The sequence below is a fragment of the Electrona antarctica genome, assembly GCF_951216825.1.
Source record: "Electrona antarctica genome assembly, chromosome: 1".
NCBI classification, from domain to species: Eukaryota; Metazoa; Chordata; class Actinopteri; order Myctophiformes; family Myctophidae; genus Electrona; species Electrona antarctica.
The window spans coordinates 48,499,589-48,526,296 of NC_136806.1; the positions used below are offsets into that span (position 1 = coordinate 48,499,589).

The 26,708-nt window shown below is 43.2% G+C and overlaps 1 protein-coding gene across 1 annotated transcript; it reads left to right on the top strand.

The window, feature by feature from the left end:
* The first annotated feature begins 1,267 nt into the window (after positions 1-1,267).
* trim105 (tripartite motif containing 105) lies at positions 1,268-17,005 on the top strand. The gene is made up of 8 exons (XM_079502643.1): positions 1,268-1,397; positions 3,572-3,901; positions 7,880-7,975; positions 11,193-11,429; positions 11,989-12,002; positions 12,152-12,267; positions 15,392-15,573; positions 16,617-17,005. Exons 2-8 carry the CDS (start codon positions 3,608-3,610, stop codon positions 16,992-16,994), a joined length of 1,317 nt encoding a protein of 438 aa, XP_079358769.1. The 5' UTR covers positions 1,268-1,397; positions 3,572-3,607; the 3' UTR covers positions 16,995-17,005.
* The last annotated feature ends 9,703 nt before the right edge of the window (positions 17,006-26,708 follow it).

A 26,708-nucleotide genomic window follows, 5' to 3' on the forward strand; every position in this document is an offset into this window, starting at 1 on the left:
GAAACGTTGCATGCACACTCCCTAGTGGCCAAGGACAAACCTTTGACCTGCATTTTCCGCATCTGCCTTTTATAGCGCCACCAGGAGGCCGACTTTTGTAAAACACATTTTTTGATATTACTCCTCCAGATTCTGTCCAAAAATCTCACAAATCGTTACACAGTATCTCTATGGTCATGTGCTCAAGTAGGATCTGTCCGATATTTCATATTCCATCCTAATTGGCTATAATTGGCTTTCACAGTTTGCAAGATTGCCCCGTTTTGAACAAAAGCCTCAAATCATGAACGCAGCATGCAATTTACGTGAAATCTTTCACACATTTTCTTACTAGGCTGAGGAATATATCCCATCCTTTTCACATTGGCCTGTTATAGTGCCACCAACAGGTTGATTTTTGCAAAACACATTTTTGGAACAAAATGCCTCAAATCATCCAATTGCCATCAAAGGCATATGAAGAAATGGCACCCTTTTCACATTGGCCTATTATAGCGCCACCAGGAGGCCACAACCTGACCTGCCCTGGTGGAGCCCTGTGCCCCGAGGGGCACTTTTTATAGTTCCAGATCTGATTCTCACCATTCTGCTCCCCACAAGGTTCATATCCTCCCCTACATGCAATCACTACATGATGCTCTCACATCTGGCGGGTCGCCTGTACCAGATGCTGATCTTTCCAGTGATTGGCGAGCCAGAAAAAGGGTGAATTTTGAAAGTCGAGTTTGGTCCTGCATGTCAAACACTGCAAACAGCCACCTATAAGTCCCATCATAAATCATCATAAATGTGTGTGTGTGTGTGTGTGTGTGTGTGTGTGTGTGTGTGTGTGTGTGTGTGTGTGTGTGTGTCTCTCTGTGTGTGTGTGTGTGTGTGTGTATGTGCGTGCGTGCGTGCGTGCGTGTGCGACTGCAGTGTTCAACCAATAGTGTCAATTCATTAAAATGCAGTTACATTTCGAGGTAATTAATTTTGTGCCCTGTTGCCTGTTTTGATTGATTGATTGATTAAAACTTTAACAGTTTGCATAAAAGTACAGCGGTGCGACTGATTGTACAATGATGCTAAAAGGAACACAAAAAGCCCTGGGGGCTTGGCTTGTCCCCATGCTGTCAGTCATACGACTGTACTTGTAGGCTACCTACTGTACGAAACTAAAATTCCTCTGTCAAGTCAATGGCTTGATCGGTTGCTAGTCAACCACAATTCAGCCAATCACAGCGGCAGCGTCCCTCCGGGCTATGGGCTGAGGACTTGTATCTGTACACAGTGTTCCTTGTTCTGTTCCGGGACCAACAAAGCAGGACCGACCAAAACAAAGCAGGTGGTCAGAAACTTTGAACTGTCGCCATTCTGGGCCCAACAAACAGATAGCTCCGCCAACAACAACAGACCACGTAAGTCCACTCAATGCGTTCATTAGTTAATTCATTGCACCTTCACCTTTTCACGTTTTTCTTTAAAACGCTGTCACTGTCAGACAGCACAGCAGCAGCAAGCCAGGCAGGCAGCGATGCAAAACAAGAATTACAGATCTACAAGCTCACAATGCGTTGCCGATGTGATGCGTTGTGAGCTTGCAGATCCGCTATTTTTGTGGCCGCGCGACACCATCGCAGACAGTCCTACGTACGACGAAGTATAGATCAGTCAAAATGTGCTTAAATACCTGATAGTAAGACGAATTACTTTTATAAGATTATAATGTCTCGTGGTCTGTCACTTGACACCCCCCACGCCCACGGGCCCAACAAGCTGATTAACATTAAACCTCAGAAAATGAGCATAATAGACGTTATTATTATCATAGTTTTTGCTGACCACCCAACCAAGTTGTTTGGACAAAGTCCACGCCCCCTTTACTACACAATTTCTTCTTTTGATTGCATAGTACTATTATTTGTATGTCATTAAATGTTCTTATGAATTGAAAATGGAGGGCCCAGATGGAAACAAGCCTTAAGAGCCTTCTTGGATTTTTTTAATTAATCCTTTAGCAGACCTTATATTGAACTGTGGTTTCCCTTAGTTATTCTATAATCTACAAACTGTTAATAAAGTTTTCAATCAATCAAACCTCAACCCCAGTGCTTGAGTTGAAGTATATTTGCTTTAAAAAAGCAGTACGTAAGTGTTCAAAAGTACAAAATACAAAGTACATTTTCTTGTTTGTCAATGCAATGCTGAATTGATTTAATTTCCCAAAATAATTTTGAAAAATAGCTGATCTACTCGAGCTGAGCTCGCAACAATGCAGCATGTTTTTTATTTTTGTATTTTATTTGTTCAGCTTGTACAGCTGTTTTCCACTATATTTGTAATGGAGCGAGCTCAAGTGGTTAATTAATAATTAACTTTCTCCCTAGTAAGTACAATATTTGTCTTTAAAATGTGTTGGAGTAAAAAAGTTAATAAAACATGAATTAAAACTTTTTACTTGGCACTTGCTACCAGTACTAGTCTTAAAAGTGATGAGCACTTGTTTTTGCCCAAGAAATAAGCGATAACTTCATCCATCCATCCATCCATCTTCAACTGCTTGCCTTATCCATAGTCGGGTCGCGGGGGCAACAGCTCTACCAGAGAGCTCCAAACTTCCCTCTCCAGAGCAACATTAGTAACTCCTGGGGATCCCGAGATGTTCCAAGGCCAGTGAGTCGATGTGTTTCCTTGGTGCCTTGGTCTGCCCCGGGGTCTCCTCCCAGTGGGACGTGCCTCGAGGACCTCCCTAGGGAGACGCCCGAGAGACATCCTAACCAGATGCCCGAACCACCTAAGCTGGCTCCTTTCCAGGCGAAGAAGCAGCGGCTCTAATCCGAGTCTCTCCCACGTGACTGAGATGCCAGCCATCCATCAAATGAGTTTTCTTTGACGGGTGGCTGGCATCTCCCTAACTCCCTTTAACGATAACTTTGCCTAATATAATCTCATTTACTCAAAACAGGAAGCTGCCGTGTGTTTTTCAAATAGCTGTTTGCTCAGTCATGTCAGCTGACTGGGCGATTCTTCTCCTGTTTCTCTGCCAACACTGTCTCTTTCAGTTCAGATCAAACATTAGTCTCTAACTTAAAAAGTTATGCTATTTTCCATCCGCCCCCATCCGTGGTTTAGGGACAGGTGTAAGAAAGGGTTAAGATGAACCCCCGTGGGGCACACATTTCTAGCCTGGTACCTGGCAGAATTAAAAATACACACTCCAAAGACTAAGAAAAAAACAGGTGACAGGGGGGGGAAATAAAAAGTCCACCCTATGTGCGTGGAGGACCCCTCTGTCTACCCCTCTGTCTGGGTCGGGACTCGGGACCCATTTGTGGGTCGAGGACCCATTTTTATGGGTCCATTTATTTTCGCAATGACTTTGTTCCAGTAATTTCATGAAGGAAATAAAAGAAAAATCGAATAAATAAGAAAACAAATGTTTGCGATGCGACACGTGAGCTTGTAAATCGGCTATTTTCACTAGCTTGGTCCCCAGGCAAATAAATGTATTTTTTGGGTCTTGAGCTAAAATATTTGGGAACCACTCTTCTAGACTAATCTTCTCTCTCTTAATTAACTTTCACTTCATCAGTGTCGAGGAAACCCTGGACTTTGGTTCTGCGACATCATGGCTTCTGCTGCTGCCTCTGCGCCCCCGAGCCAAAAGGGCAGCAGCCTGCGCGAGGACCTCACGTGCGCCATCTGCTGCGACCTGTTCAGGGAGCCTGTGATGCTGGCGTGCATGCATCACTTCTGCAAGGCCTGCATCTCGCGCTACTGGAGAGGGACATACGGGCCCGTGAGCTGCCCGCAGTGCCGCAAAGAGTTCAGCAGCAAACAGTTCCAGACCAACTACCTGGTGTCGGCCATGGTGGACAAGGTCAGGGCCAGCACGTCTGAGAGCTACGTCAAGAACCTACAGGTGGGTTCACGTGTCCTTTGGTTCTCTGGGACTTCATTCCGAATCCTAATCCCTGTGTACTCCGTTTTTCTCCCATAACCCATAGTTGTATCTCTGTCTGTTCTGTATCAGTCCTGTGTTTCATAACTTGCGGTACTGCCATGACTACTGAATCTCCCCAAAGGGATCAGTAGAAGGTTTTCTATTTGTCATCAGTCTTCTGGTTTTGTTAACAACCATTTTAGGTCGTGTTTTTCCATTAAATGGATGTCCAAAACGTCTGAAACATTCACCTCAACTTCGCCTTTATATCTAATTCAGAGCAGTCCACTGTTTTCTCAGAACAAGGAAGTGGGTTAGGGTGGCCCTGACAGCTTTATGATATAAAAAGTGAAAAGTAAGTTTGAGTCTACAATTTAGCCATTTAGCAGATGCGCTTAATCCATAGTGATTTACAGTAAGCAAGGAAAACAGTCAATATAAAAACAATCGATAATCCGTACATTGAAACTATACACACTATATAGGACGCAAGGTCTACAAATAACCTGGCAGTTGCATAGCCTGCAAGGTTGTCAAGGCTAGGGCAAGTGCAACAGGCTAAGGTGAGTAAGAGGCAAGGAAGCAACCAGGTGTTCAGGAGGTGTGCAGGTATACAAAGTAAAAAATAGTAAAAAGATGCTCCTGGGATCAATCGGGATAACACATCTATAGAAAAAAAACGTAATAGTTAAAAAGGAGGAAAACTTTATTGAACCGACATGTTTCAACCTATACGGTCTTCATCAGGGCTAGGTTTTGGAGCCAGAAGCAAGAAGAGTCTGGGACGTGTGGAGCGTTGACCCAAATGTTTTAGGGAAGGTTCTAGGGCTGACCTTCGATCCCGTGGCGAGGTGATGAACTCTTCAAGCCTGACACATAAAATCAACCACGGTTGATTTAATTGATCATAAAGTTAGTGTGACTGTAAGTGTGCGTATACAGGCACTTTGATGGGAAGATGCGATGCCGATGGAGAAATCCCACATAGTTAAGTTGCCTCATAGTCACTCATGCTGCATGCGCTGTTGGTCGATGAAGAATTTCAATCCAAGGTTTGTCAATCATATTATGGTTTATGGTTGAAAGTAAACCATAATAAGTAAACTTTAAGAAGAGATCTGGTCATCATTGTGCTGCAGACAGTGCATGAGTGAGAGCAGCTCCGCTCTGCTAATTGATCTGACATTTGCACGGATTTATGCAATTTTAATCGGATAGTCTGACAGGGTACGTCGTGAACGATAATAAAAATCTTGCAGTGTACCGGCCTTAGTCAGCCTCATTCACAGTGGCCTCACAACAGGCAACACCAGTTCTCTGCATCGCCAAAATAAATCTATATGCCTATTTTCATTCGTGCCATTATACTCAGCCTATGCACAACGATTGTTTTATTTCAAAGTGGTATAGCTATTCTGTGAAATGTTTATTGTCATTCTGTGTATAAGCTCCAAGTGTTGCGTCCACAGCGCATGAGCTTGCAGATCTTGGAATTTAATTTTCTGTGCGCACACTCACCATGTGAATCCAAGCAGGTCCTCACAAGTATAGGTAAAACACCGCCATGCCACCACAAGGTCCTCAGCGCAATGGCACATCGCAAAAAGTTGAGATTTCACTAGTGCTATACTCAGGCAATCCTCAACCGATTGTTATAATTCCAAGTGATCTATAATCTGTGAAGTTTATATTTTCATTTGGGTGTAAGTAATGTTTTTATAACACGAGGAGGCGCAGCGAGGCGCAAGCATGGCTGGCGGACCAAAATGGGCCGCTTGATTTCTTTTTTAGAATAGTCGATTTGTTATTTCAAGATCGATTCCCGTGCTTATCGTACGAACGTCGATTAATCAATTTATTTTGGGTCAGCCCTAGAAGGTTCCACTTCCCTGTGAGGCTTTGAAGATATGGGGGTGCCATACCTTTGGTTGCGTTGTGTGCCAACATCAGTGTTTTGTACTCTGTGCGGGCAGTAACTGGGAGTCAATGGAGGGAACGGAGAAGGTTCAAGGTTCAAGGTTCAAGGTTCTTTATTATTTGTCTCCCGAGGAAGAAATGTGTCTTAGACAAAGGGGAGAAGTGCTTTTTTTTTGGGCTGGTTGAAGTCCAATTATACCACAGGTTGTTTCGAGGAAGCAATCTGATTGGTTGAAACAGCCTTCTAGCCGTGGGTTAAACCAGCACCATTCACCACCTAATCAAAACAAAGAATTCAGCTGCTCTGTTCTCCCAGAGCGCTAGCAAACTCGGTGGCTAGGCTAGCTAGTTTCTTGGGACATTTGTGGTCGTAGTGACTACATCTGTCATTAAAAAAATATATTCTTTCAGCGATTTTCTTAGTTTTAAGGGTAACTGTTGTATAATTGCAATATTACACTCGAGAGTGTGGGTTAACGTGATTATTGCCACTTCAGTGATGCTTGCGGAACTCGACTTCGTCTCGTTCCTCACCGCATCCCTGTCGTGGCAATAATCACGTTAACCCACACCCTCTCGTGTAATATTGCTTAAGCATGCTGTGGCATTCTGGATCATTTCTAATTTTGTGAAGTTTTCAGATCGCCTACAGGAGGCCATAACCCCCTCTACAGTATACAGTATAGTTCATCATACAATGGCAGCAAGAATGGCCAGTCTACAAGTTCACAACATCGCAATGACTTCTGAGCTTGTAGATCCGATATTGAGCTTGTAGATTAGCTATTTTTGAAGTTTGGAAAAGTGTCGCGTGTAATGGCATTCCCAAAATAGGGATGTCGGTTGAAGTGGTCGGTCAGATGAACTTTTGAGTGAAAAAAGTAATGCAGTTGTTATTTTGGTCAGAGTCCAGATCCAGAATTGATAATATCAGAAGTGTGAAATTGCTCAAACAGGCTCATTGTGACTCTACTTATCACATGTTACTCTTTACAATGCCTTGGACCAAAGGTCAGCCTCCTCTCCCTTTTGATATGACTTTATATGAGAGGCAATATGGCTTATCAACAGAAAGGATAAAAGTACAAATCAATGTTTAGCGTTTTCATATTTGTTATCAGAATCAGATGATTTAATCTCCCTCATCAGCCCTTATCAAGAACATGCACCCCAGGCATGATATCACGTGACATCATCGGGGATAATGTCACCAATATTAAGCCCATATATGGAGGTCCCTGATGTCATCAACATCAATATTGGCCAGCAACTCTACATCTGACCTTAAACCCTTAGATCTCATGGAGCTGACCTGTTCTGATATGTTGATCCTTCCCTATCCATCCTTCCTCTTCGATGTCTCCGTTTTGACTGATGCCTGTCCATTTAAACTCTAGATGGGCTTGCCCCAAAGTTATTAGTGCCTGGCAGCCGGCGAAAGCTAGAGTTCTCAACAGGCCCGAAATGTAAGGCCTGGCCCTACCTGGGCCCTCATCAAATCCTGTACACTCAATACACTCAAGACACTGCCCCTGCTGCAACCCTTAGATCTCCATATATGGAGCTGACCTGTTTTGACATTCCATATGTTGATCTGACCTCATCTCAAGACACGCTCCATATATATATGTATATATATATATCAGATATGTTGATCTGACCTGCCAAATCGCCAGCGCTCGCCCAGGAGTCTGCTGTCACCCATGGCGGATGCAGCTCGCTTCTCGCCCTCAGGCGTCTTACTGGTTCTATATTCTAATATAATAATATATAATCTATGGTCATTCACTACACTGATGTCTGTGTATGTTGATACTGTTTTTGGAAACGTATCAGGTTTACTTAAATGTTCTGCTTATTACTTAGTATCATAACATTTATTGCTTTTTGTATTATAGTATACCTTGTAATCTATTGCGTTGGACATTGTTTATACAGTCTGGCAGAGTATGTCACACATTTCACTGCACAATACGTGTATGAGATGTGGCGAATAAAATCTTTAAATGGTGATTTTTAGAATGGTGTGTTTGTCATCAGAAACAAATGAATGATTCATTGGAGAGCCATCGGCTGAAGAGGGAGGACTTCATGAACGTGATCCGCCGGGACAAAGACAAGATGGACGCCATAAAGGTACACTCATCCACCACCCTTTGCGAGCGCAGCACTTAACAGATAAGAGTTGACATATCGCTCCTAATGGCTGCAATATGCCTATGTGCATAGTTGGGTGGTGTTTGCAGATGTAGTGCTGCAAGTCACTCTGTTTGCCTTTCATATCTGCAAAGCACAATGTTCTTCAACAGCAGATGCAGACCGTAAGTAAGTACCTTTTCTTTATTTGGACTGGGTTGTGCCATCAGCGATGCATTCCTCCTGCCAGCATTGGCTAATGTAATTTGTGCTCATGGCAGAGTAGCTCGTTTGTTAGCAAAAGCAGATTTGCATTTAGAGCGTTGCTAGCTACAGTACATCACCAGTCATTCATGTACATTCTATAAGCTTGCTGAGTTAAACAAGCACCCTGGCATCATCGTTGTCTTAATCAGCATTACATTTAGACTGTTCAGTTCGGTGATACGTATTATATCCAGGACTGATTTAAGTCAAGAACGACACAATGTGGGAATGCGTGTCATATGTGGTTATGCAATACCTGTAATACTTGTCTGAGAACTTGTTGTGCCAGTACAGGCTGTATTTATGCATCTATGTATAGATACAGCCTGTGCCTCTGCCCAGCTAAGGAGCATTACCTCTGGCAGTTGAGCTGAGGCGGGTAGATATACTGCCAGGTAGTGGCCACTAGCTAGGGCTGCCACAGTCAAGAGGCAGCAACGAAAGGAGAGAGCAGCAACCACCATCAGAGAGGCCGTTCCACATCCCACCCCCAGCACCTCACACCCATGCCCACACTGCACACAAATATGTGGTTCCAGAATCGGCCTTCATAGGCATCTGACGACCCACAACAAGGACCCCCCAGGAGGACCATCATACGCGCAAAGTATAAAGAACATCTCTGATATGTGTCAAAAATCGCAGGGGTCCGCGGTAGTTTGAGTGGGGGTCCGCGGTAGTCTGAGTGGGGGTCTGCGGGTACAGTGACTGAGACTCTAATGTGTCAGCGGGTGTGCTCATGCAGGTCTGCTCGCTGTTTAGCTGCGCTGCACTGTTATGCTCAAATTAGTTACCCTAAAGAATTCTGAGGCATCATGGCGCCGTCCGGATTATTATTTCTATCTTGTTTTTACCACGATTTCTACTTGTATAACGTCTGAGGTGTGATGTGGCCATGCAAAACGATTGTCCGTGGTATTGTTTAATACCGTGATTTTTCCCGATATTGTGTGTGTGTGTGTACCTGCCTGTTATCCCTTGGTTTGCGCGACCGTTTAAAACTATGGGTTGTTGCTGGCATTAAAGGTGTAGTGAAATTCACACTTTTAGACCATATCCGTGGTCATCATATGGGCATACCTAACAATGGATGCCAAAAAAATGGGCAAATTCACATTTTTGTGTTTTTTATATCAAAAGTCCATAAAAATATATATTTTATTACTTCCTGAAAACGTGCTGCGTGATGACGTGTCGAGGCCCACATCGATAAAAGCCAATAAAAATGAAGCTCACCCGTTTAATTCCCCATATGTGTGCATCCGTGCAGCACAGCTGCTATTGATTACAGTTTTTATTCCCATTCAAGATAATATCCAGACAGTGTATTACTCTGTTTCAACTTAATCATCACGCTAAAATATGTATCTGAAAACATTATAGGGTAGAAATAAGCCACATAACAGTAAACTGGTACAGCTGGCCGTCATCTGGCTTGTAAACAAACACACACAGCATGCTGCTGCGTATAGCATAGCTACCGTCCCTAGCTACCGTCCCATCGCCTGAAGGGATGCGACGCTCTGATTGGTTCAGAAACTTCAGACCGGTGTTTCAACAAGAAACCGTTTGAAACTTCAAAATAAAATGTCCACCATTTCCGTTGCACTGCACCTTTAAAAGTGTCTGATTTGCGTAGAGCCGAGGCAGCCAATCAGGACGCCAGGTCGTAAGTACGGCATCCAATGAGATATTGGTCGCGGAAGCCAACCCCAGAAGTTATAGCCCAGCATGCTTTTTTTAATGGGTAACTGCTGTATAATCGCAATATAATAAATAAAAAAATCCAATACAACATAGGAACAAATGTGACACAAAGCTTAGCTGATCGTAAAGCCGATCGGTTCACTTGGGTTTGCCATTCAGGGAAGCCAATGCCTGTGAACACACACTGACAGATACAGACATTTTGGCTTCTGGCCTGGACAACCACTCCCTCTCAGCACAACACATCTATGAGTGACGCACATCAGTCAGATGGTGCCCAAGTTATGGGAGATATTTTATACACTCGGCACACACAAATAAATGTACACCTAACTTAGAATTGCATATTTATTATGTCTTTGATCCAAGTTTTTCTTTGGGCAGGCATTATTACTATTTTTTTTTATTTCAAAAGGACATTGTAGAGAGACAGCACAAATCACCAAGCTGGAATTGAACTGGGGATGATGCAATTTTATCAGAATCAATCTTTATTGGTCAACTTTATTGGTTCATGTGGTGTATTGGATTTAATATGTGGCCTATACACTTACTGTCTGGTCATATAGCACCCCCATTTGAACAGCTCTGTGTTACTGTCTGGTCATATAGCACCCCCATTTGAACAGCTCTGTGTTACTGTCTGGTCATATAGCACCCCCATTTGAACAGCTCTGTGTGACGTTTTATCAGTGCAGACAGAATAAGGCCGGAGAGGCGATATGACTTCAAATCAGTATCACGGTTATTTCAGATTTTTGCCTCAATTATGATTAATGACGATTTATTATGAAAATAGTAGATTACAAGTTGAGCTTGTAGATCGACTATATTTGTACGCCACCATTGTACAACAAAGTATAATACCGGGATTAAAAAACAATTGTTTCTGTTTAGTTGATTTTTATGAAAAAAGAAAAAGGAAAGCTTCTTAGTTCTTGATTATTCGATTAAACTACATGAGCAAGATTGAGTAGGTTATTGGTTCGAAAGACTCGCAATGCTGTGAGCTTGTAGGTCTGCTATTTTAGCCTTTGAGCAAGAAAAAAACTTTAAAGTACAAGTTCACTCAAGTTAGTAACACCACCTGAGCTGGGCCCAAATGAGGTTCTGAGAACCTTATCTGAAACCAAGCCGTAGCTTATGGAAACAAACCCAGAACAAGTTAAATACGTAAATAAGCACGGTATGTATAGTTCCTGTAGTCGACAAAGAGCCACCCATGTGCCCCTTTTTGCCTCAGAGAGCGGGAGTGGAGCTGCAGGCGCGCGTCCACGGGGAATTCAACGCTCTGCGGCAGATCCTGCAGGAGGAGGAGGCCTGCGTGCAGGAGCAGCTGAGGAGAGAGCAGGAGGAGGCCTTGGAGCAGCTCCAGCGCCACCTGGAGGCCAGCAAGGAGGCCGTGGCGGAGCTGGAGGAAAACATCAGACTCCTTCAGCGGGCCGACGACGCAGCCTCTGATACCAGCGTGCTGGCCGAGGTGAGCCGAGCTCTACTCGTAGATCTTTATGAGAGATGACTCGCCATTGTCACACAAGTTCAAGTTTATCCTCAAACATTGAGTGAATTGCACTTTGTTGCACAAGCCTTTGGTGTTGAATCAAAGTGTACCTGTAAAGGAGCATTTGCGAATATACAGCAAATACTGGATCAAAGAGTATCAGTGCACATCCTACCTCTTAAAGGCAGATACTGGACTGGCCCTGAAGTGAACTGAGATCAAAGAGTAAGAGGTGTCTAAGAAGAGCATGGGAACACACCACACTGTAACTATGCAATAAAAGGTTGAAAAATTAAGGGAGCTATAGTACAGTGTGGCTCTACTTTTTACTCTTTGAATATACAGAACACACCTGTAAATCAAAGACGTGATGTCTAATTGGATTTGATCTTTGTGTTGAACAAATAATTCATTGTACAGAAAACTTAGTACCATCTGCACAATCAACAACCATTTTTGTTCAATGTTCACGGTTAGAGTTGTTTGTTCGTTGTTTTGTCTCAGCTCCTCTTCTTTTTCCCTCTCCCTCTCTTTCTAGCTCCCACAGCTAAGGTGAGTGTTGTTCACTTCAATATACTGTAGTCAACCTCCTGTCACACACGTCATTTGTGTTCATTTCCACTTACTATGTCCAGGCAGTGCCATATTGTGCTGAGGATTAGTGAGCCATGATGTGTGATGTGTGTTTGCCTTATCATCAGATCGTGTGTGCAAGTCGGTGCAGCCCCAGAGCTGGACATCCATGCGTTCAGCAGCAAATACATGGCTCCACTGCAGTACATCACATGGAGGAAGATGTTCAGCTCTCTGAAGCCAGGTAATACAAATTATACATAACTTATTATTTGAGATATACACTATTGTTTTTGCATAATTGTCATAATCGGTTCAGTGTTGAAAAATGTTCGTACCGTACGTACGTTTTCAAACGGAAGTCGCAGATCTGTGAGCTGGACGCAACAAGCTTGTAGATCTGCCATTTCTGCTACTTAAAATATGTTCTTGAATTATATCCTATTAGGATATAGTAGGCCATAGTACAGTACATATTGATTATTGGTACTAAGGTACCCGTCATTGGCAGTAATTTCTTTGTATTTATTTGTATCACCTAAAAGCCAAAACAGAAATGTTAAATTATATGCTCCAAGGTTCAATGCCAAAATCACAATTTAATTGTCAATCGTAATTACTTGTATGGGAATTACTCGTCAAATGTCATGATCGTGAGTGACGGCTCTACTAGATAATTCAATTAAAAGTCCAGGAATACCAGAGATACAAATGTACCTCTGTGGTCAGAGGACATCATTAAAGCAATTACCAGATCACGTTGTATATCGTCAAAGTCAGGCAGTATCTCCATATTTCAACTTTGCCCTACTTCGTAGTAGCGAAAATAGTCGATCCATTCTACAAGCTTCTACAAGCGTGTCACAAGCGATTCGTTACTACTTTTGCTGTTTTTGGATGTGGTTTAGGTCTGTCAGTGTCTTTTATATATATTTATTTAACCAATGAAAAGTATTAGCAAGAGCTTGTGACTAAATATCTTGGATAACATTGGATCCATTTGAAACTGGTTAATTTCTAAGGCCCAAACCACACCAGTAATTCGCCATGCAACCAACAGGTTGCAAGTAGTTGAATGAAACCATTATCCCCAATAGCAGTTGCAAGATGTTCCATTGGTGCGGTTTGGGCCTAAAAAGTAACAATTTTGGTTTCCAACAGACTACGCTCTACTCGTGGATCTTTATGAGAGACTAGACCTGTACGTGCTCGTCGCAGTCGGCCACCGGCCTACTTGGGAACGATGCAATTTGGGAACTTAATGATATACGTTGTCATAGCACCTGTTTTAACTGTCAGCCGGTGTCCCACATGGAGATCTGTGTATGTGCCTGTGTGTGTGAAGACTGCAAACTGAAAAGTGTACATGGCAATCAACTCTGCCCACTGGCAGAGCCTGATTGGTTGAGCCTCAATTGGCTGAGGCAGAGGCTGGAAATTGCACAGGTGAAAGGAGTTGGCCTCATTAGGCCCACTGGCAGAGCCTGGCCCAGGTGAAAGGAGTTGGCCTCATTAGGCCCACTGGCAGAGCCTGACCAGAGCCTTTTGTGGTGGTTCTGGAGAACCGTGGGTCTGACCGACTCGATACCTGGTACTGCACTCCCTGTGGGGGTGTGGAACGCGTGTGTCGAATGTGAAGTCGGTGGGTCAAACGGTTCTCGAGTTACGTGCATTACAACCGTACACACACGCACACACGTACGTACGCACGCACACAGAGATGTGGCACACTTTGAGTGAATTGCACTTTGTTGCACAAGCCTTTGGTGTTGAATCGAAGTGTACCTGTAAAGGAGCATTTTACGAATATACAGCAAATACTGGATCAAAGAGTAGCAGTGCACATCCTACCTCTTAAAGGCAGATACTGGACTGGCCCTGAAGTGAACTGAGATCTAAAGAGTAACACCAGGGCTCCACCGGACGCGTTGCGTCTCGGTCACGTGCGTCAAAAAACGCACCGGTTCAATTTTAATGCACACGTTAATGTCACGCAACGCGGGCAGTGGAGCCACCCTTCATTGATTAAAAAGGGAACATTCCCTGACGGAGACGCGACGCTGACGCGCCCGGTGGAGCCCCGGCGTAAGAGGTGTCGAAGTAGAGAGTGACGTGACCAGTGTTGGGCATCGTTACTTTAGAAAGTAATGTCGTTAGGTTACTGGATTACTGCCCATAAAAATAATCCCTTACCGTTACAAATTACCTTCTGAGAAAAGTAAAAGGTTAGATTATTTTCCGTTACCCGACAATTAAAACCCATTTTTGAATGCTTGCGCAAGTTGGTTACATTGTATTAGGCTACTGCCTACCGTCATTGCGCCGCATTATCACGGTCCGGTTAAAAACGAGAATGATACACACCATGAACTGACCATAGACAATATCCCCTTTACAGCTCTCTCTTTATTAATGAATATAATTTGCCACAATCGGCACGTAGGACTGGACAGAAAGAGAGTGCAGAGAGTACACTACAATATGCCATACTAGGCTGTTGCGCTGCGCTCTGATGCCCTCTCCACGCCGCGCGCCGTGGCGCATGAACAATAACAACAATCCACGTGGACCCACGACGACCCACGTATGAATTAGATAGTTTATAAGCAATGGCACGGCGGCCATCCTTGCAGGCAGTGACAGTAACAGAATGAGAATCCTGTAGGCAGTAACCTGTTCATTTTGGGGGGGCAACAACAACAGCCTGTTGTTGATGATGAATGATACTATGAAACTTAACAATTCATTAACTAGTACTCACCTAATGACGCCGCCACAGAGGATATACCATGTTAAACGTAATTCCAAAGTGTTTAGCCTACATTGTTTAAGTCATAGACGCATGCGGTTTTCATGAACTTTGGCTAAAAGCATGTTGTTGTTATTATTATTCCACTACCACCCGGCACTTCTAGTCGACTAGACTGTCATGGCAGCTGGCTACAACCGAAACAACTTCCTCTTCAAAATAAAAGCTACTTGTAACAATACTTTTATTTCTTAAGTGAACTACAGGATGTAGTAGACGCAGGATGTATAGTACATGGTATAGTGGGCTTGGAAGGATAACTCACACAGAAGGCAGGAGAAATAGACTCCGCGGGCAGTCGGGGCTTTATTATTTTTTAAATCTTGCCAACAAAATGAACAGGGACACATTATAGTAACGGGATTACTTTTTTGGAAATGTAACTAGGTAACTAACTACTAAATTGCAAAACTAAGTAGTTACTTTATTCCGTTACCAATGAAAGTAGTCCGTTACATAACGCCGTTATTAATAGCGCCGTTACACCCAACACTGGACGTGACGCATGCATTTTCAATTCAGAGACTCTTTTTGATTGCCCCCTGTCCCCCCCGTCCAGGCCCTGCTCCGTTGATGTTTGATGTGGACACGGCCCACCCCAGTGTCTACATCTCCAGGGACAAGACCATGGCGGTGGAGAGCGACGGCATGATTTTCTACAAGCGCAACCCCAAGCGCTTCGTGCAGTGTGTCAACCTCCTGGCCGCACAGGGCTTCCAGTCCGGACGCCACTACTGGGAGGTACGTAGGGGGGAGCAGGGCTGCTTCTGTGTCCATTATCTACCATTATTCACTACTGGGAGGTACGTAGGGGGAGCAGGGCTGCTTCTGTGTCCATTATCTACCATTATTCACTACTGGGAGGTACGTAGGGGGAGCAGGGCTGCTACTGTGTCCATTATCTACCATTATTCACTACTGGGAGGTACGTAGGGGGAGCAGGGCTGCTACTGTGTCCATTATCTACCATTATTCACTACTGGGAGGTACGTAGGGGGAGCAGGGCTGCTTCTGTGTCCATTATCTACCATTATTCACTACTGGGAGGTACGTAGGGGGAGCAGGGCTGCTACTGTGTCCATTATCTACCATTATTCACTACTGGGAGGTACGTAGGGGGAGCAGGGCTGCTTCTGTGTCCATTATCTACCATTATTCACTACTGGGAGGTACGTAGGGGGAGCAGGGCTGCTACTGTGTCCATTATCTACCATTATTCACTACTGGGAGGTACGTAGGGGGAGCAGGGCTGCTACTGTGTCCATTATCTACCATTATTCACTACTGGGAGGTACGTAGGGGGAGCAGGGCTGCTTCTGTGTCCATTATCTCCCATTATTCACTACTGGGAGGTACGTAGGGGGAGCAGGGCTGCTTCTGTGTCCATTATCTACCATTATTCACTACTGGGAGGTACGTAGGGGGAGCAGGGCTGCTACTGAGTCCATTATCTACCATTATTCCATCCATGACCTTCCCATGAATCGGATAATCCAGAAGACCGTTACATGTTTGGACATTTGTTTTTAAATATATCAACCACCATGGACCACCTTTTAGCATTGCTTGCCCAATTGTGATTGCGGTACCGTTAGCCTTATTTTATACTTCAACACAACAATGGTATCGTGCAAAGAGTGACAATGGCCAATCTACAAGCGCACAGCACGTCACAATGTGTCACGTTGTGAGCTTGTAGATCGGCTATATCCACTATATACTTTTGTAATTTTTCAACAATTATTTTCAAGTTTGATTTTCCTGTTGCACCCTCCCTCCCCCAGGTAGGGGTGGGCTCCAAATCCAAGTGGGACGTGGGCGTGGCGTCGGAAGACGTGGACCGGCAGGCGCGCATAAAGCTGAGCCCCGAGACGGGCTACTGGACGCTGAGGCTGCGGAACGGAGACGAGTACTCCGCCGGGACCCAGCCCTGGACCCGGCTGCAGGTCAGCAGCGCCCCCCAGAGGGTCGGGGTGTTCCTGGACTGCGAGGAGAGGAGGGTGTGCTTCTACAACGCCGACGACATGAGCCTGCTCTACGCCTTCGTCGGCGGCCCGCGCGGCAAGGCCTTCCCCTTCTTCAGCCCCTGTATCAGTGAGGACAACCAGCGGCCGCAGCCTCTGCAGCTCATCCACTACCCCGCTGTCGCCCTGTCCGGATGAAAGGCACTGGTTATCTGGGGGGAGGGGGGGGGGGGGGGTCATCTGGGGGACCCCCAGGGGTCCTTGAGTAGGGGGGATTGGTCTGGCACTCCTCAGTTTGAATTACATTTTTCTCACCGCCAGAGTTGTGGGTGACCAATCAGAGCCCACTATTCTTTTTGCTGTGACGTTTTTAACACCCCCAGCACTCCCCCAGGACGAAGTTCTTTGTCCTTTCTATTAGTAACGCCCGACGCCCAGGACGAAGTATTGTCCAAAAGACGAAGTTTATTGATATAAGAACGGATCGCATGGCTCCACAGCATGGGACTGCCTGTTGGGCAATCCTCGATGTTGCGCAAGAGTGCGACGTATCGAAAAACTCCCTCCCCTGTTTAGCTGATAAACGAAAATCTTAAGACATTAATAACTCTCGATCTAAATCATCCCGTCTAATTATGAAAAAAGATCCTGTGTTTGACGGCCATCCGCGGTCCAGTCGCTAGTCGCGATAGATTTATTCTTACCTCCCGTTGTTGTCGATCGACTCTAGAGTGGTGTGGCTACTGCTACACACACATTCACAACAACATCCGGTCCGTCCGGAAAAGGGGTCCGTGTTTATAAATCGAATGGGCGCTATAATGTAATGGATTAAATAACCCCGGGCAATTAAAGTGTTAACCACCCCTTGGAAATTAATCTTCCAAGTTCCAGACTAATGTCTGTACAGTGATATTAGTCTGGTACTTTATTATTTTTTTGTTGAGAAAATGTTGACAAATGTTGACAAATCTTCTGTTCTGGGGTCCCTCCCTAGCCCAAAATATTTTCAGATGGGGGTACACATATCAATGTGGGGGTCCTTGACATGAAAAAAAGCCAGTAGGCTGAAGTCTCAGTCATGGGTCATCGTAGCGATTCATTATAATAGTAAAACACGAGCATCACCGTCATACCATAAATTAAGCTCAAGACAGACAGGTGCTGCCAATTAAAGGTAGTTATTGACCAAAGACTCCTATTTCCAATCTGTTAAATAATATCTGTTTTTGATAATAGAGTTAGTTTTCTATCATGTCCTTATTGCTTTGGTAAGACATCATTTATCACACTACTGCTGCTTGGCATATTTTCTTATATCCAAAATATTGGATATTTATATTTTACTGTGCAGACGTTAACTTGTGTTCATGGTGTATCCACACCTTGGACACCCTGAGAACCAATGGTTATCATTCTATTAGGGCTGCAACAGTTAATACTGAAAAATAATAATTGTGGGGTAAGACATCTTGAAAAACACATTGCAATACATGAGCATGTAAATTGGCTGTTTTCGCGATAGGGCATAAAGGGCTTAAATGCAGTAGCATAAATGGACTGAAGGCTGCAATCGGACTAATCAATTCAGTCATTATTAAAACATGAATATATATATTTTTTTTCATCACAGGCTAAATATTTGAGTCTGCTATTTTATACTTTGTTGTGCAATGGTGTCTTGCAAAAATTCCCAAAATAGCCAAACTACAAGCTCACAATGTGTCGCAATTTGAAAAGTGACAACCAAAAGAATATCTACTTTTTATTTTTTTTATTTTTTACACACAAATAAATTGGTCATGAAAACGATTAGTTTGATTAACTTTTGTGCCCCTGAGGCCAAAGGTTTCAATTATGACAGATCTGAGCTATCTGATAGTAAGGCAAGCGTGACTGAGACTTTATTTAAGCTGATTTTGCATAACCGTTCACACTCCTTTAACGCATTTTGGGCGGGAACCCCTTTTGGTGTAAGCATTATGTTATGCTTTAGCTATTGAAAAATAGCAGATCTACAAGCTTGTAGCGCGCCACCGAGTGGCGCGCTACAAGCTTATAGGTCTGCTATTTTTGAAAAATCGAAGAACGACTGACATAGAAACATAGCTTACAGGTATGTTATCTTTGTGGAGAAATGATGCCTTCTGTGCACAATGCCATAGTATATTATGTATTATAACAATGTCTGGAAGAGGTAAGTGTTATTATAGTTTCTATTGCTGTATGAATACTTTTGTCACCTTTTGTTGTAAAACTCTTTTAAAGTGGTAACGCCACAAATTATTTTATAGCACTTTATAATTAACTCTTTGAGCGTTTCAAGGATTTCTATATAGTAGGTAGACTTCTCTATGGCCAGAATGGCGTTTTTGAATGATTTATTGAAAATTCTCTGTTGTGAATGTGTGACAACGAAAGACCTTCAGAGAAAGCTTGACTTGTCTGCTTCCAGGAAAAAAATGAACTGAGTTGATAAAATGTTTAGTTCTTGTGTTGGAAGCCATTTAAAAGAGCCTGCATTTACACTGTTTCTGTTTCTAGGACAACCAAAAAAAGTTATGCCCGGTTGAAGTTTTATTTTCTAAATAACTTTTTTTCTGCTGGGCATACATAGCCATGCAATATCTCATTTTAAAGGGTGAGTTGTCTAGTTCAATTAAAATAAAATAAAAAGTTTCTCACATGTACCACTGTAGATATTTTGCCATCTATAAATAGCATGGTCAGTCATGATCAATCTGACCTATCCAGCTAAAAGTCCCCATAGCTCTGAAATTGGAACATCATATAAACTCAATTCTTTTTTGGGGTAAAATTAGACATTCTAACGCACATTTTGATATATACCATGTTTACATAGTCTTACCAGTACCTTGTCTATTCATGCATGTATCTCAAAAACCTGTTATGAAGAAACACAGTTTTGATAAAAAACACATCCAAGGACATTGTTTTGATATGACTTGGTGCCCATGATATGTATCAAAATATAGACTTGAATGTATACTGTATTATAAAAAAGAAATTGAGTTATTACCATCTACCGTTACAGAGTAAATCACAGTTGAAACTTGCTTAGTCATATACAATAAACCTCACAATAGTGAACAAAATAGTCATGACAGGTCTAACTCATTGTAAAAGCGTCTTTTATTTTTTACGACTACTAACATAATAAAATGATAAATATTACAGAAAATAAATAGGCCTACATACAAAACAGTTACTCCTCCCCTAGCTCTGATCCATAGCTCTAAATGCGCATTTAGAGCTATGGATCAGAGCTACTCCTCCCAAATGTCCCCAAACCCAGTCCTTGACGGTGTGTGTGTGTGAGTTAACCTGACTCCGCCATATGGGGCAGCAGAGTGTACACTGTGTTCCCCCCTCCTGCTCCCATCTGGGAACTCTCAGGCAGACTTGATGCCCGGCCACAAAACGGCCTGGCCAATCAGCAGCAGCTTCTAGCAACTTCTAGCAGCAGCTTCTAGCTTCTACTAGCTGCTGCTGATTGGCCAGGCCGTTTTGTGAGCAACTTCGCTTATAGCTGCTGCTGATTGGCCAGGCCGTTTTGTGGCCGGGCATCAAGTCTGCCTGAGAGTTCCCAGATGGGAGCAGGAGGGGGGAACCCAGTGTACTCTCTGCTGCCCCATCTGGCGGAGTCAGGTTATGTGTGAGTAGGCTAAATAAAAAAAACACCCAAAAACTGCCCCCCCTGAAATGAATGAATGAATCCGGTTCAGTGTCGGAGAACGCCATCGCAGTCTTGACTCTTCATCCTCCTCCTCCTCCTCCTCATCTGATGCCAGTTCTAAATATATAAAAAGAAATAAACATTTTAGCTGTAGTCAGTGCACGCTACTATTACATGGCGTTTTACCCGGCTGCTGGCGATCAATGATTTTATTGTGCAGTGTCTTTGTGGGCCGAGTCGTGGCATGACAAATACAAATAGATGCTTGTATAAGTAGTATCACGATAAAATAATATGGCAACGTTAGAATGAAACACCAATGAGTGATCGGTGGTAATGTAGCTAGCTGCCCAGGGTATATCCAGCACCATTGCGTCGCAATCATCCAGCAACATTGGTACTGGCTATTGCCCGGGCTTGTGGCCCGGCCAATAGCCAGTACCATTTGTGCAGTGTTTGTTAGCAACTACTACTAGCCAACAGCCAGTGGAATGTGGTGACGTGATGGTGCTGGATATACGCTGGGCAGCTACATTACACGCGATCACTCATTGGTGGTGTCATTCTAACGTCGCCATATTATTTTATCGTGATACTAATTATACAAACATCTATTTGTATGCCACGATGCCACGATTCGGCCCACAAAGACACAGTACAATACATTCATTTGATCAGATGTTTTTGTTAGCTACGTCGATCACCTATAGTACCGACCCTTGTTATATATTCTCCGACTATGCATGTCACGATGACTAAACCAGTTAGATCTATCCATATATGGTTCTACCACATCTATCTGATATCAGCACTAGGTCGGCTCGGGCCAAATATAGGGATCGTCTTACTAGACATGTCATATTAGGGCATTTTCGAATACAATAAAATTACCTTTTAGCGAAGGCATCAGCCTTGGTGGTAACTCCGGTGGGGAGAAGAAAAAACATTGCACACGTGTAATCCGCGAGGGTGGATGTTGCAGCCCGGCCAACGGTCTGGGACTGGAGAATGCCACTGGACACGGATGGATCATTTTTCAGATTGTTTTTTTTGCGGCGACTGCAAACCTGGCTGAAAAACTCTTCCTCCAGTGCCCACCTCGGAGGAGTCAACCAACCCCCCTGTTCACTGGGGGCTGGGCGTCAGTTTCCAATAGGAAAGCATACACGTGTGTCACGTGACACGGGAATTCTGGGAAATGTAGTTGATATTTATGCTCAATACTATATACAGAGGTGCGGACCGAATTAATATATTGGTATTAATAAAAAAAGAGAACTACGGAAAATCACGTACAGGGCAGAAAAGACTAATGCAAAACTCCACGTGTTTTCCAGTAGTAATCTGTCTAAGGGTTAATTTGGTTCTCTGTTGTGCCTATGTCTCCAATCTTTCATCAATCACCTTATGTTTAATAAGATGTAAATGATTAATGGACCATTATGATGTAATTGTGTTAATGTTTTGATATTTACAGTTTAAATACTTAAACATTTCCATACACATCGGCTGTACATTACCTTACTGTGTCAATGGATTTATCCACTATGCAATACGATTAAAACTGATGTCACTGCTGCAGTTGCTGGTGTAACGGTTTCCAACGAATAGGGATTTTAAAGTGCAATTTAGTGATTGCCTCTTTTATGGTCAAAAGCCAAATGTTGTTATTGTAAAACATGGAAATAATAAAGGTAATCACCGTTAAACATTTTCCCTCTCAGTTGTGACATTTCACTCTGATCTTCTGAAGTGTCCTGAGTGGAAACATTGCACACTGGTTTAAAACGCCCAAACAATTGTATTAATGGTGCAACTTTAGACGTTATAGGATCTATCTCCGGATACAAAAAAGGACAACTTCCTGTTACTATTTAATAGTAACAGGACGTTGTCTTTTTGTCTGGGTTTTGTGATGTTCTGTACTGTCAGAATCAGCTTTGTTAAATTGTTTGCATTCGTTTATACAGACTGAATAAGAGCCTGCACTGCCCTGCAGAATGGTCTTGCCGTACAATGTAAGTCAATGAGGAGCATGTTTTGAATTATCAATTTCTAGTCAATGGAGAAATTATGTTCGCTTTCTTGCCCACCTTTGGAGTTACATCATGGCAAGGTAACAACCCAAACATCTACCAAAGTGTTCTCACCCTTTAAGCTTACATTTGATTATTGCATTGCGGGTGACCAATCGTAATCGGAATTATTTGCAACTGGAAATTGTAAATTTAGAGTTTGCATAGTGCATGCATAAACTTTAATGATTATATCTGGTTTCAGTATTTATTTATGATGTATTTTCTCTATTATTGAGGTTATTGTAGCGGTCAATTTGTATTGGTGTTGGTGGTGGGGAGGGGGGCGGGGCTCGCGAGACATGGCCAAAGCATTTTCGGGGGTCCCCAGCCAAAAACATTGAGAACCTCTGGTTTAACCCATTAAAACCAGGAAGGCATCTGTGTCATTTTATACTTTGGCAATTTTTGGAAAATCACTAACATTCTTGCAAATCGTTGAATATTCTAAAAGGTGATTAACATTTTTAACTCAAATCTCTATATTTTTTAGATGGGGTTCGGTGGCCAAATGCATATTCATTTTGGGGTCCTTGACATGAAAAAGTTTGGAGCGCCACTGATACAGCAACGTATGTCAGAAAACTTTTAGGATTTAGAAGACATTCGTAGAATCGGCCTCAGGCCGGGAAAGAGGCAAAGAAGGACACTGAAATCAGCTGTGACAGTGAGGATGGGGCATCGAGGCCACTGTGGCCTCACTGCAGGGCAATTATATCTCCAAGGGGCAGAAGGTCAAACTGAGGGGCCGTGAATGTCCATTACTCAACGTAGAGCCAGGAGGACTCCTGGCTCTACGTGAGCCGGTTCTAAATGGACCCTTACGGGTCTGTAACTCTGAGAGTAGGGGTGTCACGATCACACATTAACGGCCGAGCTACACCAGTCTTTTCAGCGCACGCGAGCCCCGCACTTGGGATTGGATCTATAAGTACGTGTGTGCGTTTAAATTGTGCATATACGCGTGTACGCACACTGAAAAGCCTGGTGTAGCTCGGCCGTTAATTGTGTTTTTGGCTTTGGAAATTGGAACATTTAATATGAATAGACATTACATTTCTGTTTGCCTTCTAGGCTTAATAATAAAGTGCACAGGGCAGATATGACAAAAAAGTAGCGGAAATAGCTGATCTACAAGCTTACTTGTATCTCTGCTATTTCCGCTTTTTTATGTGTGAACATTTTTCAACATGGACACGATTATGACGATTAATTGCGAGTATCTCAAATAATTGCAATTAGATGATTATGTAATAATTCACCCGCTTCGACTGTTATCAATGGACAAGACCGCAGTTATCAGTTCGGATCAGTATGATTGTTTTCGACGAGTATGGGCATGCCTGCCGACTGATAAAAAAGAAACGTCAGGATTAAGGTTGGCGAACATGCGTCAATATTAGGACCGCGCTGCGACATGCTTGCGGTTAAGTTTAGGGGAGGGTATGAGGAGGCTTGTCGTTTTTAGTAGGCAGTAGACCAAAACGGCAGGATTAAGGTTGGCGAACATGCGTTAATATTAGGACCGCGCTGCGACATGCTTGCGGTTAAGTTTAGGGGAGGGTATGAGGAGGCTTGTCATTTTCTGTAGGCTCCCAGCATGTCCAGTAGACCTGAATAGACCGATAAGATCGGTTAACGTGTCATCAACGCCAATCGCAGCCAGTAGGCTCCAGGCGAGCCGATCGGCTAGATAAGATCGGCGTAATAATAAGTAACCTACTGGGAATTATCGGTTGATTTTCGGTCGAAACGGCTGAATAATTGTGACAGGCCTATATCAGGTCCTTGAAATGAAGGGGGAATACCACTGAACCACTGAACTTGTCCAGCAGCGGTGACAGCGGCTGAGCGGTCGTGTGCACCTGGAGTGGAAGTTGTGAATGCCTGATGCATCATCCATCCCTGACACTTTTAACTGTGAGGATGGACCGCAGTTATCTTCTACAAACACATGTCCTGTTTCCTCCTGGCAGGTGAAAGGTCACACAAACAGAATGACAGTGGCCATTGCCTCCTGGCTGTTTGACAGACCCACGGGAGGAGGGGGGGGGGGGGCATACTAAGCAGGATACCCCGTCCCCCTCTGCTGATTAGAAAGGGACACAATGAATAGCAACATATAGACAGATCCGTTTTATGTACGACACTGACAGGCAGACTGAAGGCGCCCCTATCTCTTTTTTTCTTTCTTTTTTGTGTGCTTTTCAAAAACTTTAGTTGTGAGATGTGAGAAGAGTGGCTATTTTTTGCCATGTGACACCATGGTAGTCATAGATTTAGAATAGGGCTCAAGTGATTAAGGCACTTTTGTTACCTATCCAGATTATAATGTACTAGACTGGTGCCCGGCTGTAGAGCACAGAGTCAGTATCCAGATTATAATGTACTAGACTGGTGCCCGGCTGTAGAGCACAGAGTCAGATTATAATGTACTAGACTGGTGCCCGGCTGTAGAGCACAGAGTCAGTAACGATGGAAGTTGGACATCCATGCCCCACCCAGCTATGCAATACCCGTTGTACCCTTATCAGAGTACCCGTTCCACCCATCTGTCTGTGTCCCTTTTATGCCCATATATGGAGATTTCTGTAACCGTTCCTTTATTCCTATGGAGTTCTGTGTCAGGCATGCCCAAATATGAAGTGTTGTGATGTCAGAACAGGCCCGCTCCATATATGGAGATATAGGGGTGAACAGGTCCAGATCCTGGTTCTGGAAAACTGGCTATCCGACGGACAACATCAAGCACTGCACTCCCTGTGGTGGTGTGGAACGAATTTGAAGTTGGTGGGGCGAACGGTTTTCGAGTTACGTGGATTTCCGATGTACACACGTACGTACGTATATACACAGAGACTTGGTGCATTTATAGATAGATAGAAGACACATGTCTTTTTTCCGACGTCTCAATATTCCGACTTCCCAAAATTCACCATCCCAAACCCTAGCCCTAACCGCCGTCTTAACAGGCCACGTAGGTCGCTAACCCTAACCTCAGTTTTAACTGGCCACGTTTCGGACTAACGGGAGGTCGGACTTATGGGCAGTCCCCGTGTGAGTTGAATGAAAATAAGTTATGGGTTGTAGTTAGGGGTGTAACGATACAATTAACAGCAATACGATACGTATCACGATACATGGTTGACACTACGATACATGGGCAATATTGGTTCATTATGACGATACGATTCAATGATTTGAAATCGATGCAGTAACTATTTAGCAAATACATTAAATATGTGTGAAACTTGTGGATAGTGTAGGTTTTTTAAGGGACATTTTATGGATGGATATAAATAAGTAAGTAATGTAAGTACTTAGTATTTATTAAATTGATTATTTACATTGCGAAACGATTCGATGCCGATTATTTTCATTGCAAAACGATACGATACAAAATCAAACGATACGATACGTATTTGCTGTTTACACATTGATATACTTCGATTTCTTTACAGTTACTATACTATATCGTTACACCCCTAGTTGTAGTCTCAATAGGAATGGAAAGTTAAAACATCTGCACACTGGTTTAAAGCTCCCAAACAATTGTATTAATGGCGACACTTATAGGATCTTCAAATAGTAAAATCAACAAGAAGTTGACATTTTTATCCAAAAATCCAAAAGTACTGGGTTTTGTGATGTTTAACGTCACAAAACACACACAAAACATACTTGACAGTATTTGACAGTAATACTGTCAAAATCACCTTTTTTGCATTCGTTTACAGGCTGAATAAGAGCCTGCAGAGTGGTCTTGCCGTATAATGTATATCAATGAGGAGCATGTTTTGTATTATCGATTTCTAGCCAATGGAGACATTTTTTATTTATTGCGTTACATCATGGCAAGGTTGCCTGGGATTAGGGATAGAGCTCATTAATTTGTATTGATAAAGAGCACCTTATCAATCAGGCTTATCGAGCCGGGTTCTTATCGAGCCAACTATCATTTTCTATTTCTATTTCATTTTCTCTTTTGAGGAAAAATGGGAGACGATATACATTCTGAACAGAACCAGTATCTTTTACTATGGCCTTCAAATACAGTACTTTTCTAACAGACGGAAGGCAATTGACCTTTTTACCAATAAAATCATTTTGAAGAAACTGTTAACTGGTTAATATGTGTAC